The 18,193-nt window shown below is 43.0% G+C and overlaps 2 protein-coding genes across 4 annotated transcripts; one reads left to right on the forward strand and one right to left on the reverse strand.

Annotated features, from left to right (window-relative positions):
- Window positions 1-674: 674 nt before the first annotated feature.
- Window positions 675-3,476, reverse strand: barx1 (BARX homeobox 1). Its single transcript, XM_029151030.3, has 4 exons — window positions 2,857-3,476; window positions 1,910-2,201; window positions 1,327-1,411; window positions 675-1,167 (listed from the first exon to the last, which is right to left on the reverse strand). The coding sequence occupies exons 1-4, from the start codon at window positions 3,056-3,058 to the stop codon at window positions 1,000-1,002; spliced, it is 747 nt and encodes a 248-aa protein (XP_029006863.1). The 5' UTR covers window positions 3,059-3,476; the 3' UTR covers window positions 675-999.
- A 2,063-nt stretch (window positions 3,477-5,539) lies between these two features.
- On the forward strand, window positions 5,540-16,877 carry ptpdc1a (protein tyrosine phosphatase domain containing 1a). Of its 3 annotated transcripts, none has more exons than XM_029151194.3 (10): window positions 5,540-5,768; window positions 9,098-9,196; window positions 10,727-10,898; window positions 11,189-11,269; window positions 12,156-12,274; window positions 13,172-13,309; window positions 13,393-14,489; window positions 15,364-15,549; window positions 15,994-16,104; window positions 16,184-16,877. In XM_029151194.3, exons 2-10 carry the CDS (start codon window positions 9,109-9,111, stop codon window positions 16,295-16,297), a joined length of 2,106 nt encoding a protein of 701 aa, XP_029007027.1. In that variant the 5' UTR covers window positions 5,540-5,768; window positions 9,098-9,108; the 3' UTR covers window positions 16,298-16,877. The 3 variants fall into 3 exon arrangements, with proteins under 3 accessions (XP_029007027.1, XP_029007029.1, XP_029007026.1); XM_029151196.3 differs by lacking the exons at window positions 5,540-5,768; window positions 9,098-9,196 and adding an exon at window positions 10,070-10,594 and having other exon boundaries at window positions 13,393-13,949; window positions 14,145-14,489; XM_029151193.3 differs by lacking the exons at window positions 5,540-5,768; window positions 9,098-9,196 and adding an exon at window positions 10,074-10,594.
- The last annotated feature ends 1,316 nt before the right edge of the window (window positions 16,878-18,193 follow it).

Below are 18,193 nucleotides of genomic sequence, written 5' to 3' on the forward strand. Positions count from 1 at the left end.
CAAATACATTAAAAATCATATGCTTTCATAGCCCAGTGGAGCCGGTCATTACTGAAGGCTCTCTGAATGTTTTTAGATTTTCTATCTACGCTTTGCATAAAACGAATTTTAAATCAGCTTTTGTCAGAAATGTAAAATTTCTGGACAAAAAGAATAAATAGTAAATAAATTAAACCCACGGTCATGGGAATTTGTTTTCTGTCCTCCAGCTGAACAATTCATTCCAAGCTACAAATGGGATGAATAACTGTTTTACATTAGATAAAAGCAAAACTCTGAAACAATATCATCAGACTTTACTTTCATCCAGATGAATTTTGGTTTGTGTCTAAAAACTCAAATAAATTGAATATGACCAAACAACATGTAAACACAAAATGTTTTCTTCCCCGTCAGCAGCATCTAGAATCACTATAGGGCAAAGGAACGAAGATGTTTCCAGATTATTGTGTCTGGTTCACATTAGTTCCTTCATTTCATTCCTTTATCCAGCATCATAACCAGTAGTGTGGATTTGGGCCAGTCTGCACCAAGACATGCAGGCTTCTACAAACATCACTGCAGCCACTTAGACACTGTTACCATATTAGGCCCTGAGCGCCTATGATCAGCATCATATTCACATGTGAAGACGCTAAATCAAAACTAGGCCTGCAGCCAACATGCAGTCCTTCATAATAAAGAGAGAGGAGTATTAGTGAAAATATATTTAATAATTAAACAGTTACACAAAAGGGATGCGAACAGATGAGTGAGAGTGGATCCTTAGAATATAAAGGTTAGACCTACTGCAAAGGTTTGAATTCCTTCTCCAGCTGCAGGTTGATCACGAGGGGCCACAACAAACCCGCCGCCTCATCTGAGCGGTGCAGGGGCTGCACTTGCCAGTCTGTGCTTTGCACTGGGAGCATCAGTAAATATGTCCTCTGTGCCATGTCAGAGTCCAAAGAGGTGCACGCTGAACCTGAATCTGGCCGTGCACATAGAGTCCGGACACGTTCATTCCTCCTGAGTGTTCTCCAAGTGAGCGCTCCCACCTTCAGACTGATGGTCAGCATCAGCAGCAGACCGCTCCTGCTCACACAGCTGCTCGCTGCTGGGGATGGAGTTCTTCTTTGGTCGGCCTTTGGGCTTCGTGGGCGACTCTAGGCCTCCTCCCTGCAACACCTGCGCGTGCGTTCCCAGGAGAGGAAGGGGTGGAAAAACTTCAGGTTCACAATATTGCACCACAACTGTTCCTGTTGTTTGTTACTACTGTATTAAACTCACACACAAAAACTAGCCCGTGTGTCACCTTCATCATCTTCTTCATCAAAAATAACTTACAATTTTCTTCCACTTCATCCTCCGGTTCTGGTACCATGTTTTCACTTGTAACTGGCTGAGGCCCAAAGACTCCGCCAGGTCTATTCTGTAAACACACCAATAAACTCACATGATTATTTGGCTTAAAAAAATCAGTTTCTCTTTGTGCAGATAAAGAAAAGACGGTTGCAGTTCTAATTCAGTATAATATTTTGTTATTTAGTTCCGTTCACGCGTTCTAGATGCGAGTATATCATAGATTTACTGATTGTGACTGGTGATGTGCTGTCAAAGAAACTCTTAGTTTATATTCTGAATATCGTTTTAGACTTAACACGTTCCTTTAAAGCCAATTAAATATTGAGAATTAAGCTCGAATGTGCGACGCAGCCACTTAAACGACGAGAGACAATAAAACGGTCCGAGCCGAGTTTGCTCTATTTAAGGGAATAAATACTTCGTTTAGTGATGATCATGGGAAAAAAAATAAAAAGGTATTTGTAAACTACAGACAAATGGAATGGAAACCTAATAGGCGCGTATATAGTGTAAGAATGAAGACTGCAATGTGTAACTCTGATATAAAGAGCGCTTCGCACCGCACCTGTCCGGCGTGGACAGATACTTCTGCTTCTCGAAGCGCTTCTCCAGACCCATGAGCTGCAGCTCGGTGAACACGGTGCGGCTCCGACGGCCCTTCTTGGCTTTGCTGCTTGCGTCGGCTCCGTGCTCCAGCTTCCCGCGGAGGTGCAGGTCCAGCGGGAGGTGGTGGGACGCCGCGCCGACCTGCAGGCCCTGCGCCGCGGACAGCAGCGGGGGGCCCAGCGGGGGGCCCAGCGAGCAGGACAGCGGGGACATGGGGAACTTGAGGAGCGCGGCCTGCTCGGCTTTGAGCACTGCAAACGGAGACGCGCGGTTGAGACGCGGGGACGGACCCTCAGGCCCAGATGTCCCCACATTTAAACCCGGCACTGTCAACAAGCAACAGGTCTGAAACGTTACAACAATTATGCTCGCTACCATAATGCCAGGAGCCCTTTATAGAGTTTAACAATAAATATCCTTCCAGTTCAGACTTCAGGAATTTCACCTGAGCTGATCAATAAACAGATGAATGTGAATGGGTACAAACCAGAACCGGGTTGTTTTACAAATGATTTAAACTGTGATAAAAGCAAATGTCTGATTACAATTAGATTTTTCCTTTTACTTGTCGTGTAGCTTTTACCCTAAAGCTACACAAAAATAATAATAAAAAAAACAAATTTCACGCACCGAATTAAAAAAAAGGTGTTAGTCGTTCTTGTTGGAACCTGACTCTTCAGCTATTTAAGTGTATATTTGAGCTTGTGTTTCTAACCTTCGACTCAGACAGGTCGCTACACCTGCACGTGACAGAAGGTATCTGGGCAAAACGCACTCCCTCAATATTTGCAGTTAATTATGAATTGAAAAATGAAAACCATCATTATTAATAACCGATGCGTTGGGCTATAATAACTCCCGTTCCGTTTTTTACATTGGTGTCATTCCAACGTTTCATTTTCTTACCCAGTTGGTTGTGAAAAGGCCGACCGGACAGCAGCGCTTGGACTCCGAATTTGAGGAGCTCCCCCGTCGGAGCCGAGGCTTTGTGCTCCGGGTGATCGGTCAGGATCTCCTCTATCATGAAACTCCTGTAGCGGTGAGTCCTGTGATCTGGATGGACGTCGGGAGGATAGTAATGTGCCCCCATGTCCAAATGACGCTGCATAATCTGGCTGTGCGGTCGCCCTCACGAGACACGTTCGATGGTCGCTCCCGTCAGTGGCCCGGGCCAGATCTCATATTCCCTCTGTGGTGCCGGTAAAGCCCCGATCAATGGTGCCGATCGAAATTATCCTCAAGTGGTTGAGCGGAAAAACCTTTCAGGAACAGGTAGTAGGTGCAGTTCTCTGCGCCTCGTCTGCGGCGTTTCACGCGTTTCTTCGGCGCAGAATTGATGGATTTCAGATAGAGATTCCGAAATTAAGAACAAGCCTTTGCAAAAATAAAAAGAAAAGAACCAAACACGCCGCTATATAAAGTAAAAACTCCTGAATGGCACTGTGAACTCTGTTAGCAGGAGGTGAGCCGCAGAGGTCGGAGCTATTTGTCAGCTTTGTTGCGCGTCACCTTGGCAGTGAGTTCAGGAATAAGCTTTGGTTCTTATGAGTCTTTGCTCTGGCTCCACCTCTTCTCAGGGTTCGTCTGCTCGCTCTTTTCACTGAGCTGAACTACAGGCAAAGCCGCACTTGTCCCGCGTGGGTTTATAATCAGAGAAAAACAGGATGTAAAAATAGAAATGAATACATTTCAAAAATCCACCTAAAGGCGACTTCGACGCCCATCGGGAATTACACCGATGTTCATAGGAAACGCAATAATTAAAAAAATGAGTCTAAAAAAGTCTTTGCAAACTACAGACAACGCAAACTTAATGTGGACACACAGTATGAAGTTATAAACACAGGAGACTGTGGTAAAACAATGATTGTAATTTGTAACTTTAATACAAAGAGTCAAATCTCAGCAGACACATCAGTGTTTTCACTCAGGCTTTCGGCCCCAGTCAAATCCTTCTGGTTAAAACAAAACACTGGAGAGCGTCACAGGGACTTTTTTCTCCACTTCTTTGGGCATTTCAGCCCAGAAATTGTGAAACATGTCCCACAGCATATTTTTGCCATGTCTCGGGGCTGCATGGAAATAAACGCTGACCTTTGTAAACCATCACTGAAGCTAAAAGCCTCAGAGAAAAAGTGACAGCATTTTAAAATGGTCTACATGGTTCTAATCTTTACAATATCAAACAACCAATAACAGATTTTACTTTTCAATTTGTAGCATGACGCAGTAAGTCCTTACTCTTTACTTCATTTGAACGCATCAAAAGGAAATCCTCCATTGGTTCGGTGCCGTATTGAATATGTTAGGGCCCGTTTGGGTTGGTCAGCAAAACATCCAAAACATTTATTTGAAATAAAATACACATATTTGGGGGGTTTCTGTTGACATAGCGTGAGTCAAAACCATTAAAATGGTTTGACAATAAATCAAATGATTATTGAATCAGTTGTGAAAGCTGTGTTTTGCTCATGTTATATATTAAATGTTGGATTTGCAAGTAACAACAATAAATTTACTAAATGACCAAAGGTTCACGTTGCCAATAAATCTGTTGTTAAGTCAATGTGAATGAACTGACTTTGTTGGAACATGTCTTCCTCTAGCGGTCTCCTCTGAAAGTGCAATCGGAAAACATTCACATCTGAAAAAATGCATGTACCATACACGTATATATGTTTCATGCATATATGAACACATATTCTCCCTAATGTTAACCAATTCCATTTGTATATTGTGTAAGGTGTGCTTATATTTTTTAAAATTTTTAAATTTTAAATGTTGCTGAAAAACACACCATATAATATTAATTTATACTAAAACACATTAAATCATATGTATACGGTAGTACTTGAGCTGTATGAATTTGCACCAAATAAATGCAGATATTTTAACATAACAACAAATCTGAAAGAGCTACAGGAACATTGTTTTTTTCAGTGACAATGAAACATCTGAGGGCAGAGTGATACATCAAAAAGGTTTAGATTTTTGCTGCATGCTGCATTTTATCCTTCTTATTTCAGAATCCCACCACTAACCTCACCAGTGTGCTTCATAAAATACCATTAGTCATGGCTATTTCTTAAAGATCAGCAAGTGATTGAATCAGTGGTGGCACATGTATGTGATCTTAATTCTCAAAAGAAGATGTAAAAGAACACAACAAAATTACAAGCACCTCTAATTCCTTCCAGGCTACAGAATTAATCTAAACTACAGTTATTCTACTAACAACTAAATACATTTAATTTGATTAGGTTGATGATACAAATGTATTGTATTGACCTATGATATGTGTAATAAACTTTCTTTAAAATGTAAAGAATGTGGGAAAATGAAGGGTCAACCTATGAGAATACTAACACAGCAGAGCTAAATGCTATGTGTGGTGTGAAAATGGTCTAAAAGGTGCAAAAGGCCCATTGGGGTCTGAATTGTTGAGTAAAAATGTCACAGAAAGGAAACAGGACCAAACCTATAGAGCTTGTCTTAAGTAAAGTACCTAGAGTACAGGTTAATACCAAACGTTATGTTTGGTGTGCAAGTAAACAGACTTCTTGGACTACATTTCCCTAACAGCGCCGCGTCGGCGGTCACGTGAAGCCACGGAGCCTTTCTACATGGCAACATGTCACGTTGCTAAGTAGCTGCTAGCTGCTAGCGTTAGCCGCACTCGGCTCCGGTGTGTGGGCTGCGGAACGATGTGGCTGCAGGAAACCGCTAGCGACGCCACAACGACGGCGTCAGAGCGCTGAGCCGAAACCACGATGCCCCGGACGTCAACGACAGGCTGGGATTCCGACCACAGGACAACGGTAAACCGGGCCGCGCGTCCTGAGGCAGCACCTGTACCTGCTGCAGCCAGCGTTACGGCTTTACAGCAAGGCTACGACGCCAGAGAAGTCAACAATAGTGTGTTTGTGTCAGGCGAAGCATGTTTACGTCACAAACGCACACAGCGCAGTTATGAGGGAACAGTCATCGCTGACCTAAGTTCGAGTTCTGGATATTAGCATTGAGTTGACTTTGGCGTCGTTAAAGCAGAGCAGTTATTGGTGTCTGTTTTTATGCACGTGACCAGTCTGAGCTATTGAGCTGTGACAGTGACTAAGAAGCGTCGTTGTGCACTGACTGGGACAGGCTGAAGCCTCCACTAACAGTCACACTGCTTGCGACCGGTCCAACTTCTAGTTCATCTGAGACCTTGGAGCCTAGCGTTGTTCTTCGCCCGCTCACCGGATTTTCTGAATGAGCGGTGTCGTTGAGTCCGCAGCAGCAGGAAAGGTTTACCTGTCACCATTAGACCTGCTGCTCTTATAGATTCATGAAGATCAGATTACTGCTCACCACAAACTAGAGTTGTTAGTGAGGGATGATGTCAGACACAACCTGTAATAACCACCTTACAGATTCTGACAATAGACACATGTTACTTACAAGCTGTGGTTGTTACATTGTGAATTTTTCATGATCCATTTCTGGTGTCGCCAAAACCCAGTGGCCCGTTTTACTGATACCAGATTGAAATAGGAGTGTAAAATATTTTTGAAAACATACTTTTCCTTTTTTGTACTTTGTTTTTGCCATTATAGTTGAAGGTTGATTAACAGTTTGGATGTCAGATGATGATTAGCAACTTAAACAACAGCAGTACTGTTGGAATGGTCAGCTTTCACCAGGTCTCTAATGTCCACCATCACAGTGGACATGAGCCTATGGATCTAGAGGATGAAGCATTAGGTTGAAATTGTTCTTTAGTAGGCAACTGAAGATATTTATCTGTGGTCACTGTTAACTTATGTTCTACAGAGAAAATATGTAGAAACCATTTTCTTGAAAGTGTTATTAAAAAGCAATTAAAAAAAGCAAAATTCAATTAACTTTACATGTGTCATTTCAAGACACTTTACAAGGTAAGACCTCACACAACTAGATAAAAACCCAATAAATTTTAAATTGAAAAGCAAAGTGATAGATTGTAAATTACAATCTATTACATTCATTAACAAAGGTAATGACACGTAGCACAATGATGGTATGTACAATAAGCAGATAGAGGAGGAAAGGTCAGAAACAGTCCAGCATCTAAGTCTGCAGCAAGAGAGGGTTCAATGTGACCTGTAGCATCTCTAACCAGAAGGAAGGTTCTAGGCCTGGTCCTAAAGTAGAGAGAGTGTCTGGGCCCAGAACCTGACCTGAAGCTGAGCTTATGTGTAGAAACTGTTGAACCACCAGAAGAAGCATGGGGAGCTATGACGTATGGAACAGAAGATGGAGCTGATCATTAGGAGCTTTGAAGTAAGAAGGATTTTTCAAGGCAGAGAAGCGGATGTGGGAGAAATGTGATCTGTCTTGATAAAAGATCTGGTCAAGATCTAATAGGTTTGTTTTATATGGTTTGGATTTTACCTAGATGACATTTACAGTATAGACTGGAAAGCGTTGGACTAAGCACAGAACCCTGCTAACCTTCAAAACTAAAATATTCCATTAAGGAAGTGCAGCTGCTTAAAGCAGACCTCATTAGTCTTTGTAGTGTTGAGCTGAACTTATTTAAAGTTTTGCTGCCGTATCAATTTGTAGGGAGACATGTCCTAGTGAAGAGGAAGTCCAGAATTGGTTGTGGGTGGAAAAGCACAGGCTCTAAATTTACACCATCAATTATTCACTGACTGCAGGAGCCTTACTCCTGACAGGAGTGGCTTAAATGTGAGATGTAAAAGAGGGTGTCACTTTTACAAACCTGAAATGCAGTGTGTGGCCTCCAAACAGCACTTTGGTTAAATATTTTACTGGGAGTTTTCCTGCCTCCAGCTTCTCCTCAGCTTCGCCTGTAGTAAAATCCATTCTGATATTCAGATATTCAGCAACCTGACAGTGCTGTCATTAATTCCCCACTAGATGATAGCAACTGAGATGAAGCTTCAAACTGATGTGAGCAGAAGCGGGAGCTGCTTTCTGCGCTGTGTGAGAGCATGTGTTTGTACTTGTGAGTTAGATGAAGATCAGTTTACATTATATGATTAAGTAAGGCAGAGAACCAAAACATTCCAAGCAAACAAAGACATTTGAGGTAAATGATCAACAACATCCATGCGTGTTGTGTCAGTTTTTTCTAGAGGTCACAGTGATTTTTGGATTCCTCGCTTTCTTTGTGAGCAACACGAAACGCTGTTGGGTTGTGAGTGAGCTGTGTATTAGATGACACTTGCATATACACATCATGTCCACAGTAAAAACCTGCTGACTTAGTGATCTTCTTACACACGAGTATCAGGTCAGCATATCATATTTAATTTATTGAAGAGAAAGGAAATATCACAGAATCATTGAGTCATCAGACAGTTAGCATGTGCAGCACAGCGACCTTGGCCCGCTGATAATGGAGTGTGGTGAGGCAGAGAGCTGCTTGGGTGCAGAGTTTCACTTCTGCTACATCCATCAGCACAAGTTGGAGCCTCATTAGAGCTCAGGGTGTAACGTGAGGAACGGACACAGTTAAACTGACACTGACACAACTGTGATATCAGGCAGCACAAATCAAAAGTGCAAGTCAAGAAGTACTGAATTGAAGCTGCACAATAGTAGGTGGATGTGATGCTTTTAATAATCGATGGCATCATTGTAAAAGAACTAAAGTGGTGGTTGAAGTATTTGCAGTTGTTGCTGAGGCAGAGTTCTGTGTGGCAGTGATGAAGCCGCGCTGTAATCACCTTGGGGCCCGTTTGCACATGGCAGAAGTCAGCACCTTGGATTAAGACGCGTTCTGGTCACACCCACCTGCTCCCAGAGGTGCGGTGGTCAGGCTGCTCCATTTGTGTGTGTCCCCTGGGCTGATCTGCCAGGCAACACTGCTGATCACACACACACGTGCACACGCATGCGCAGGCACACACACACACACGCACACACACACACGCACACACACGCACACACACGCACACACACGCACACACACGCACACACACACACACACACACACACACACACACACACACACACTCTCTCTCTCTCTCTCTCTCTCTCTCTCTCTCTCTCTCTCTCTCTCTCTCTCTCTCTCTCTCTCTCTCTCTCTCTCTCTCTCATGGGTTGTTTGTGTTAGCGTGTGTGACCAAAGCTGATTTTCCTTCCGTTTACCTCTCAGCCTCCTTTGCCATGGCAGCTGGTGTCAGCATACTGAGTGACCTGCCTCACTCCACAAGTGGAGCCCGCTGTGGGAAGACCAGCGCCGAAATGGAGACAGGTAAGAGGGCTCTGCAATGCACGAAGCAATGGAAGCTGCTGTGTTAGGTTAGTGGAGGATTTACAGCTTTACAGTAAATAAACGTGTAGATCTGCAAGGTTAATATCACAGACTTTAGTTGTCAGTGGAGCAGTATGTCGTTTAATCAAACTTAAACTACTAATTATGAAAAAGTTGTTTTAACTTGCACATTAAGAAACAGTGCACAAAAACAAATCACCACTTCATGTATTGTCTTATTGTATTCACTAGTTTTCCACACTCCTGTTAATGCACACATTGTTTTATAATGTATATATTTTGGTAAAGTATACATTTTTATGACTTATTAGAGAATGATAAATTGTATTTGTTGTCATTTAATCTGTGTCAATGTTATTACCTGAATACCTGATTTTACAATTTGTGTCAGCTGAAACAAAAAAAACCTTCCAGAAGCGTTGAGTGTGAACCTTTGATCCAGGCTCGTACCCTGCTCCTAGATGTCTGAGTATGTGTTTAGGAGCAGGATGCTGTGCAGACTGTGGAGGCGTAGAGGTGAGGGACGTTGCTGGCTCTGCCCCTATTGCGCTGTGTTGCAGCCCTCTCTCGTCTGCCTGCTGCTCCCACACGCTGAGATCCTCAGTGAAGCAGCGGTATCGGTTCACCTTTTGGCTTCTGTTGGACTGGCTGCTAAATTGTTGAGCAGGCATCAAGCGCAATGTCTGTGTCCATTACAGGCTCTTGTTCTGTACGACTGGATACAAGTTTGGTCCCAAATCTGTAGCTTTATTTGTGTGTGTGTGTGTGCGTGTGCTTGTGTGCATGCGTGTGTCTCTCTCTCTCTCTCGTTATTTATGTTATAATCCAGTCAGATCAGGAAAAGCTCTGTCATAGTTACTGGAGTATCTGTTTGTGGCCGCTCACCTCCAGATGTGCATATGACATGTCCCTCTTTGTGCTGCCAGCCACCAGCCTCAGATGTGTGTACAGTGTTCACCCTCATGTTCCTCCCACCAATGACTTTGGAGATGGTTGTCATGGTGACACTTCAAATGCTGCCGATGAACTGATGGGTTGTATTTGCCTCTCTTTGCCAACGGGTGATTGTTGTGTGATGATTCATCGTGGACACAGAGCTGCTGAGCCAGGAGCCTTTGTTAGTTCAGGGCAGCTCACAGTGTGGGCTGCACTTAGAAATGCAGCAGCAGCAGCGAGGGCGGCACTCTTTAGCCGGGGAAATGATGGCTGTTGTAAAGAGGCACAATCGCAGGCACTCTGCCTCGGATGTCCTGCTCAAGGTGTTGCAGTGCAGACGCGGCTCTGCTCTGGAGATCCTTTCGTCCTCCTCCCACAGAGTCATGGTGGCCGTCAGCGTGAATCAGCCTCGGGCTCCCACTCAAAGCAAGACCAGAACAAGTAACTGCTGTAAACTGCTAGTGTTTTCACAGGTTGACCTAACGGATGACTGACGCGTGAATGCATGGCCGTGGAGGCTGTCGTGAAGCGGTTGTGACATTTTGGTTGTTTTGGTCATTTTTTTCCTCTCAGCCAACATGAGAGTCCCCACAGCCAAGTATACCAAAATGGGGGAGACGCTGAGGCATGTCATTCCTGGTCACATGCAGTGCTCCATGGCCTGTGGAGGTAAAGCCTGCAAATATGAAAATCCCTCCCGCTGGAGTGAAGAAGATCAAGCGATCAAAGGACTCTACTCGTCCTGGTAGGTACCAGTGTCTGACTACTATCTGCCATACAACTCTCTCTGTATGTTTTTCTATGGCAGCACGGGTCAGTGAAGTACACTTGACTAGTCAGTGGTTATATAAACAGTCAATACATTTGCCCTGGCAGGGCTTTACTGTGTGAAGTGTGATCACAACGGAGTAAACAGGTCAGATGTTTAATTCCAGTGCGTCAGTATGACTCTATGATCAATAGTTTTCTGTTGTGCTTTTGGTCTGTCATTAAGGTAAAGCTTATGAATAAGAACCTGTCACTGTGTCTTTACAGGGTTACAGACAACTTGCTGGCTATGGCAAGGCCTTCCACTGAAATCATAGAGAAGTATAACGTAATTAAACAATTTCAAAGGTACACTACTCTCTATTTATTCATTTGTAGGGCTGCAACTAATGATTATTTTGGAAATCAGTTTGATTATTATTTTTTTGAATAATTTTAATTGATTAATTGATGGATTTGATTGAATTGATTTTAATTAGATTACTTTAATTTTTTATTATTATTTAATTAATTAATATTTTGATTAATTTTGATTATTATTTTTAATTTGATTAATTAGTTTTTGATTAATCTAAATTTAGATTTTGACTCTTTTAAATCTTAAAAATACACAAAATCCACTGTTTGACGAATGAAACCTCAATATACAAATATAAATAAACAAAGCAAGCATAGAGTTTTGTTCCAACGTGAAGATCTGCAGCAGCTCCATTAACCTGACTGTGGGAGAAAACCCACGAAGACGCGAGACAACGTGTAAACTCTACACAGATTCCTGGGCTCCTTCTGGTTCTGAGGCAGTGACAACCACTAAAAACCATGCTGTGATATTTTAATGCTGCTGTTACATTTAGTGTCTGCACCGTTTAAGTTGTGCTGTTCTGTGGTGACGCCGTTTATCACTATGTAGCGAACGATGATTGCGCAGCCAGCTCATGACTTGCAGGTTAACGTTGTCTTCGTTTGATATTTAATGCTCATATGAAGCAGCTTTTCTCCTGCTGTTGCTTGTTTTGTTTTCTCCAGCATTTTCGTTGTTGTGCTGCGCCGTAAAATGAGCCGGCCGACTAATCGATAACGGCAAATCATTATGGATCAATTTTCGTCATTGATTATTATCTATTGTCGAGTCGTTGTTGCAGCCCTATTCATTTTCTATTATAGTTTGAGAGTTTTGCAGATGTCCGTACTTGTGATCACTGTGGCGCTGACTCGGACGCGTTGCTGTGTCCAGGTGTGGTTTGAAAACCGTCATTAACCTGCAGCGGCCCGGAGAACACGCCAGCTGTGGCAACCCGCTGGAGCAGGAGAGTGGCTTCACCTACCGCCCCGAAACCTTCATGGAGGCAGGCGGTGAGTGTCTGCTTTGATGTGACTTCCTTGGGTCAGTCAGTCATAAGTTACTGCTGTGACCTGCCAACAGACTCTGTTTCAGTTAAGTTTTAAAAGAAACTGTAGAAAAGTGTAGTTTCAGGTTTTAGAGAAATCTGGGCTTTCAAGTTGGTGTTTGTGTTACTTGGAAGCATTGTTCTTCAAAATGTAGTTATAACAAATGACATACTGTTCTGGGCAGAGGAGTGATGTGTCCTATTGTTGGTTGGTGTCGTTCAACATGTGAAGGACATGGACAGAAATCTGATGTCAAGATGCTGTTGGGCATTTGTCGTCCTCTATGACCTACAGTAATACATGCGATAGGACGAATGGTGCCACAGCTGTTATCATCAGAGCGCTTGTCATGGTTTTATTTAGGGAGTGCATGTACTTGTATAATATTGGTATTCGTTGATGTCAATGTTATACTGTAGGTATAATTTCTAACAACTTTTTCTGATTGGTGAGGGATTTTACTACTGTAGCTGAAGTAGTAATAGTAGTAGGATGTAAAGCTAATTAGAGATTTTTGTATTTCTGTAAAATATTAGATATAATATTAGAATCATAACCCGTTCTTTTTTTCTCATGTGGCATGAATGAAATATGTAACCTTTTTTAGCACATTTCCTCCATAATTTTCAGATTTAGATTTAGATCTGGCGTAGTATTGGTGACACAGGTCAACAAAGACTCTGAGCAACCAGATGATATCTGAAAGATGTCAGGAGGATTGTTTTCCAGCTAGGAGCAGAGATTTATCTATAGTACTATAGAAAGGCAGAGGGGTGTTTATACTAGTAATATGTACTCTTACAGTATGGACTAATGTGCATCCCATATCTGAAGTCAGTCATGTACCTAACTGTATTTCAGTCTATTATTACAACTTTGGCTGGAAGGACTACGGTGTGGCTTCTCTGACTACAATCCTCGACATGGTGAAGGTCATGTCCTTTGCTGTACAAGAGGGGAAGATGGCCGTCCACTGCCATGCGGGCCTTGGAAGGACAGGTTTGTGTGATATGAAGTTGCTTAAATGTTTATGTACTCTTGTCAAATAAATGTTCTGACATGCACGCTTTTGGTTCATGTAGGTGTGTTATTGGCCTGTTACTTAGTGTTCACATCGCGGATGAGCGCTGACCAAGCCATCCTGTTTGTGCGAGCAAAGAGACCCAACTCCATCCAGACCCGAGGTCAGCTGCTCTGCGTTCGGGAGTTTGCCCAGTTTCTGGTTCCTCTCCGAAGTGTCTTCTCCTGTGCAGAGCCCAAAGTGAGTGCAGTGACTTTGTCCCAGTACCTGACCCGCCAGCGCCACCTGCTGCACGGCTACGAGGCTCGGCAGATGAAGAACGTCCCAAAGCTCGTCCAGCTGGTGTGCAGGCTCCTGGTCGACATAGCAGCCAACAGGCAGGTGGAGATTGAGGAAGAGTGGCTGGAGGTCCCTGACCTCACAGCAGAAGTGGAGAAGACTGTGTCCCAGCAGGCGCTTCAGCAGCTGGGGAAGGAGATGAGAGGGAAGGGTATTCCTGTCCTGCCATGTTCATCTAACCCTCTTAGCCCAGCAACTCTGCAGGCCACAGCCCTTCACGATCAGCCACTCACTAGTGATAACGAGCTCGACCCTCTGTGGAGGCAGCAAAATCTAGAGGTCAGTTTGAAGTCTCTCTTTTACGATAGGAGCCTCAGCTACAGTGATTCTGTCCTTGACAAACTTGGATCACAGCAGCAGCTTTTAGGAAATCTAAAGAGGAACAAAGCGATGAACTGCCTGATCAAACATTCCCTGTCTCACAGCAGCCTTACAGCCTATGACCCCCTCACACTGTGCGACCTCTCTTCTCAGAACAATATCAGCAGCAATCAGGAGCCAAACACTGATTCCCCCTGTCTCAAAAAAACACTGCATAAGAGACACCAGAGTTTGTCTTTGGATCTGTCAGAGCAGGGAAGAACATCCCACTTTAACGCTGCACTGCCAGCTACATCAACCAGGAGCAGACTGGGGAGCAGTGGAAGGCAGCCTGATGATGTGTCGGAGAGCAGAACCGAGACAAGCTTTTCCTCAGAGGTTCCGTTCATCAGCCTCCAGGCTGAGCTCTCTCCAGACGGCAGGCGTCTGCTGGTGGCTAGAGCGCTGGCCATGGACCTGCCAGACACTGATCTCACCTCCAAGGTCTCCGTGTGGCAGGTAGGCAAACATTAAATACTGAACAGTATGCTTGAAACTAGTGTGGCCACGTTTATGCCTCCAGTCTCAAAGCTTATTTACCCAGAGTGCTGCAGTGTAATAAAATGCTGAGAAAACTCTTTGTTCTGACCACAGTCTCGATGCACTCACTTTGATATCAATGGTCCAGGAAGATTACCAAAACTTTCCATTTCATATGCTGTGAATATACAGGTAGGTCGTGTTTCCTGCCTGTCGCACCTCCTCCTGCCCATAGGACTAGCTGCAGGGAGGCCAGGAACCACCGATCCTCCATGTTTCGCCCCTTTAATCCTGGAACGTCTGGCAGTTTTCCCTGACGTTGAGAGCCAGAAGCTGCCTTTTTCTGCCTCCTCCTCCAGTTTATTTACTGCTTTTTTTAACTTCCCTCCTGTCGCCCCTACTTTCCCTACAAAGCCTTGTCATCCTACCTCTTCTGGGTAGATATCAGTCTTCCAGCCATTCTCCTGGCATTCTGCAGCCAAATCGGCGTACCCTTGTTGCGCTCATAGGCGGTATTATATGATTATTATACCTCGACCCCTTCCTCCTGTTGGACCGTCAGTTCACTGATGTTCACAGCTCTTGCCTTGGTAGACCGAATAACAAGTCTGGATGGAGGCATGTGGTGGTGATTTCTGTGGGGAACTGGAGCTTCCTTTCACTGAGCTTAGGGGGCATAATATTAAATTCCACGATCAGAGTAGCGGGTTGTGGTACATACACTAGAGTTCCTAAGGGCTTTCCCCTTAGCAGGTCACTATATTCATGGTCTGGTACCTCAGTCTGGGGGATATTGTTATGTAATATCTGATGTGACCTCATCTACTGACACTGCCTGTGTCGTTCTGTGCAGACGGAGATAAACTCCAGAGAGGGCGCATGGGAGCGGCTGTGTATGGAGAGAGATCCTCTGGTTCTGTCTGCGCTCATGTGGTCTTGGCTGGAGCAGCTCAAGGACCCAGTCATCAGCAGCGAGGATGTGAAAGTTCTCAGTGAGAACAATGTAAACCCACAGAAGGCACTTAACGCACTGGAAAAGGTGACTGTGTTGAACAGAATCAAACTCTGATGACACCCACTGTCACCACAGTCCTAGACATCTGGCAGCATACACAGTGACTCAGTTCTGAAATAGAAAATACATGAGTGAGACATTGAGACAAAACCTATGACACACACTGGAAGAACATGGTCTCCTGCATGGTTCAAATGTGTATTATATGATTATTATGCCTGTGACATTTATATAAGAAACTATGGTGACTGTCTCTTAAGCACTTCTAAGTTACAGGAGATGTACACTCACATGGACCAAAGATGCTCGCAGGTTTTCTTTCATGTTTTATTTTGTGGTTTTAAGTTTAGTAATAAAGTAAAAGGAGCTTTTGTCTACATTTTGGCTTTGAGACATGTTAGAGTAGCACCAGACTTATGTATACGGACCAATATGAAACCGTGTGTTTCCCTTTGTGTCCTGCCTTAGGGCCACCGCCTCACTCTACTCTGCATCCTGGACTGTGCGGCTCACCTGATGCCAATGCCTGACGAAGTGGAGACAAGCTTTCTCAACCAAACGATTAAAGTGTTTACAAAGGTCAGCGCTGGCACATATTGAAGAGTGATATTATTTATAAAGTGTTTTACATTCACATCCATTACTACCTTTTCTCTAGATTGACTCTGCATCAGAGAAGAATGAGCTTTTATATGAAACACTAAAAACAATCCTGACTCCCATTCTTCATGAGCTGCAAGACAAATTTGTGGAGGAAAATGACCTCATGTGAGGAACCTTTTAAACCTGATGTTTGACACTAATTTGATGGGCATTATTGTATTCTAATTCAGATACTGCTGAGAGCCACCAACCTGTAGTCTTTTAGGTGTAGTTGACAACTCTGTAGTCCAGAGGTTCTGCATTTTGCTCTTATTAGGCGCTCTTAATGGATCCTAAGCACTGCCATCCTCTGTTCCTGTGCCATGCTAATGAATGATTTATGTTGTAACTGGTTGACAAATGACAGGAAAACTCTCATGATGTTAGTGTAATGTTATTTAAACGTGTAGCTCGTCTGTTTGAGTTAAGGAGGGTCTTATTTAAACCAAAAGATGTTTTACACTGTGCAGATGCTACAAGATGTTTTTATTTATTTTCTTTTGTGAAATGCAGCAGTTAATTTGATGACAACATCTTGAGTTGGAAGGCTGCTCTGTCTCTGTACTAAATGCAAACTGTTTGACAATGTACGTGTAAACAGGCCACTGTCTCTGCTTTTCTAATGAGCTTTGATCTCTGTTAATGTGTGTGCAGCACAAAATCTCTCACTGTGATGCATAAACTAATAATAAATATTTATTTTAAAGCTGCTCTCCAGGTACTTTAGCTCTTAATGATCTGTGAGTGTGAATGATTGTGTGGCCCTGTGATAGACTGTCTGATGTGTAATGAGCACAACAAAAAAATACTAAACACACACACAGATAAGCTCCACACAGTAAAAAGCATATTTGAAGCCAGAGGCTTTTTATTAGAAGACAGGATCATTTTTCCACTATGGTGTCTGTTACATGCCCTGCAACACACATGTCCACAGGACAAATAGACAAGTATGAACCATTTATACATTGTTCTTACTCGTAAGTGGGAGCTTTTGATAATGTATTATTAAGCAGTTTGTATATTGACAGATAAACTGTAAATCTGGCTAAGTTCTAATCGCCAGATTTTTGTACATTCTTCTACTTATACTCTGTTGAAATAAACACAATGATCTTAATGATCTTTTCTTGAATTGCAGTTAAATATCTTTTCCAATTTAATTCAATTTTCTTTCTATAGTGCCCATTGACAACAGAATTATCTCAAGGCACTTTAGAGCAAAATGCTAGTGTCAATGGAGCTAGTGTGGAGTGTGTTACTCAAAGACACACCTGTTGCCAAAAGTGGGGCACAAACCAGAGGACAATCTGTTTCACAGGCCGAATCTCTACCTACTGAGCTTCTAGGCCAAGACCTTACGAAATAAACCCAACAGGTCCCACATAGATCAAGCCTTTAATGATAAGCAATCAGTAAAATAGTTATATATTTTCATATCAATAGTAATTAATTTTTTATTTAATTAAATATTATGTTATTATATTTTGACAGTCAGTCTGTAGTTTGGTGCTACCTTTAATGATGTGTAATAAACCCACATTCTCACAACAACTTATGAACTCGTAGTTACCAACAATACTGCTACACCACACTCAAATGGTTTTAACTCTGATGACCCAGATGCACAGCCTCAGCCAGCAGCCTTACTGGAGTCATGTGTTTTCTTTTTGCATGATGGCTCTGGCACTTTGTCACTATATCTGCATCTTTACATGGTTGGTTAATTTAATATATAGGAACAAGCACGGTTACTACTGTGGTTCTATGACACACTGGCTGCTGAGTGCTGTTTATTACAGTAGTGACATGGGAATATGTTGATATTCATATCCTGATGAGGGTGATTTTTGAACCTAAAGTTCTAAATAAAGTAAAAACTGAACATTGGAGAGTCATATTCTAGCATTAATGGCTAATAATATCTTAATAGCGGGGAATGACTGACTTTACACATAGATTGATGTTTACATTGATTTTAAATATAGCTGTAGGTTAATCTCCAAACAGACGGGGGCGCCGGTGT

Source organism: Betta splendens, chromosome 5 (genome assembly GCF_900634795.4).
Source record: "Betta splendens chromosome 5, fBetSpl5.4, whole genome shotgun sequence".
In the NCBI taxonomy this organism is placed as follows: domain Eukaryota; kingdom Metazoa; phylum Chordata; class Actinopteri; order Anabantiformes; family Osphronemidae; genus Betta; species Betta splendens.

What these genes read in the sequence shown, in the direction of transcription:
- barx1 (XM_029151030.3), bottom strand. Translation starts at nt 3,058, where the DNA reads ATGCAGCGTCATTTGGACATGGGGGCACATTACTATCCTCCCGACGTC. An exon ending in GCCTTTTCACAACCAACTGG is followed by an intron (nt 2,202 to 2,856) that starts GTAAGAAAATGA and finishes CTCCGTTTGCAG; the next exon opens with TGCTCAAAGCCGAGCAGGCC. An exon ending in GGATGAAGTGGAAGAAAATT is followed by an intron (nt 1,168 to 1,326) that starts GTAAGTTATTTT and finishes ACGCACGCGCAG; the next exon opens with GTGTTGCAGGGAGGAGGCCT.
- ptpdc1a (XM_029151193.3), top strand. Translation starts at nt 10,375, where the DNA reads ATGCAGCAGCAGCAGCGAGGGCGGCACTCTTTAGCCGGGGAAATGATG. An exon ending in GTAATTAAACAATTTCAAAG is followed by an intron (nt 11,270 to 12,155) that starts GTACACTACTCT and finishes TGCTGTGTCCAG; the next exon opens with GTGTGGTTTGAAAACCGTCA. An exon ending in TGCGGGCCTTGGAAGGACAG is followed by an intron (nt 13,310 to 13,392) that starts GTTTGTGTGATA and finishes TGGTTCATGTAG; the next exon opens with GTGTGTTATTGGCCTGTTAC.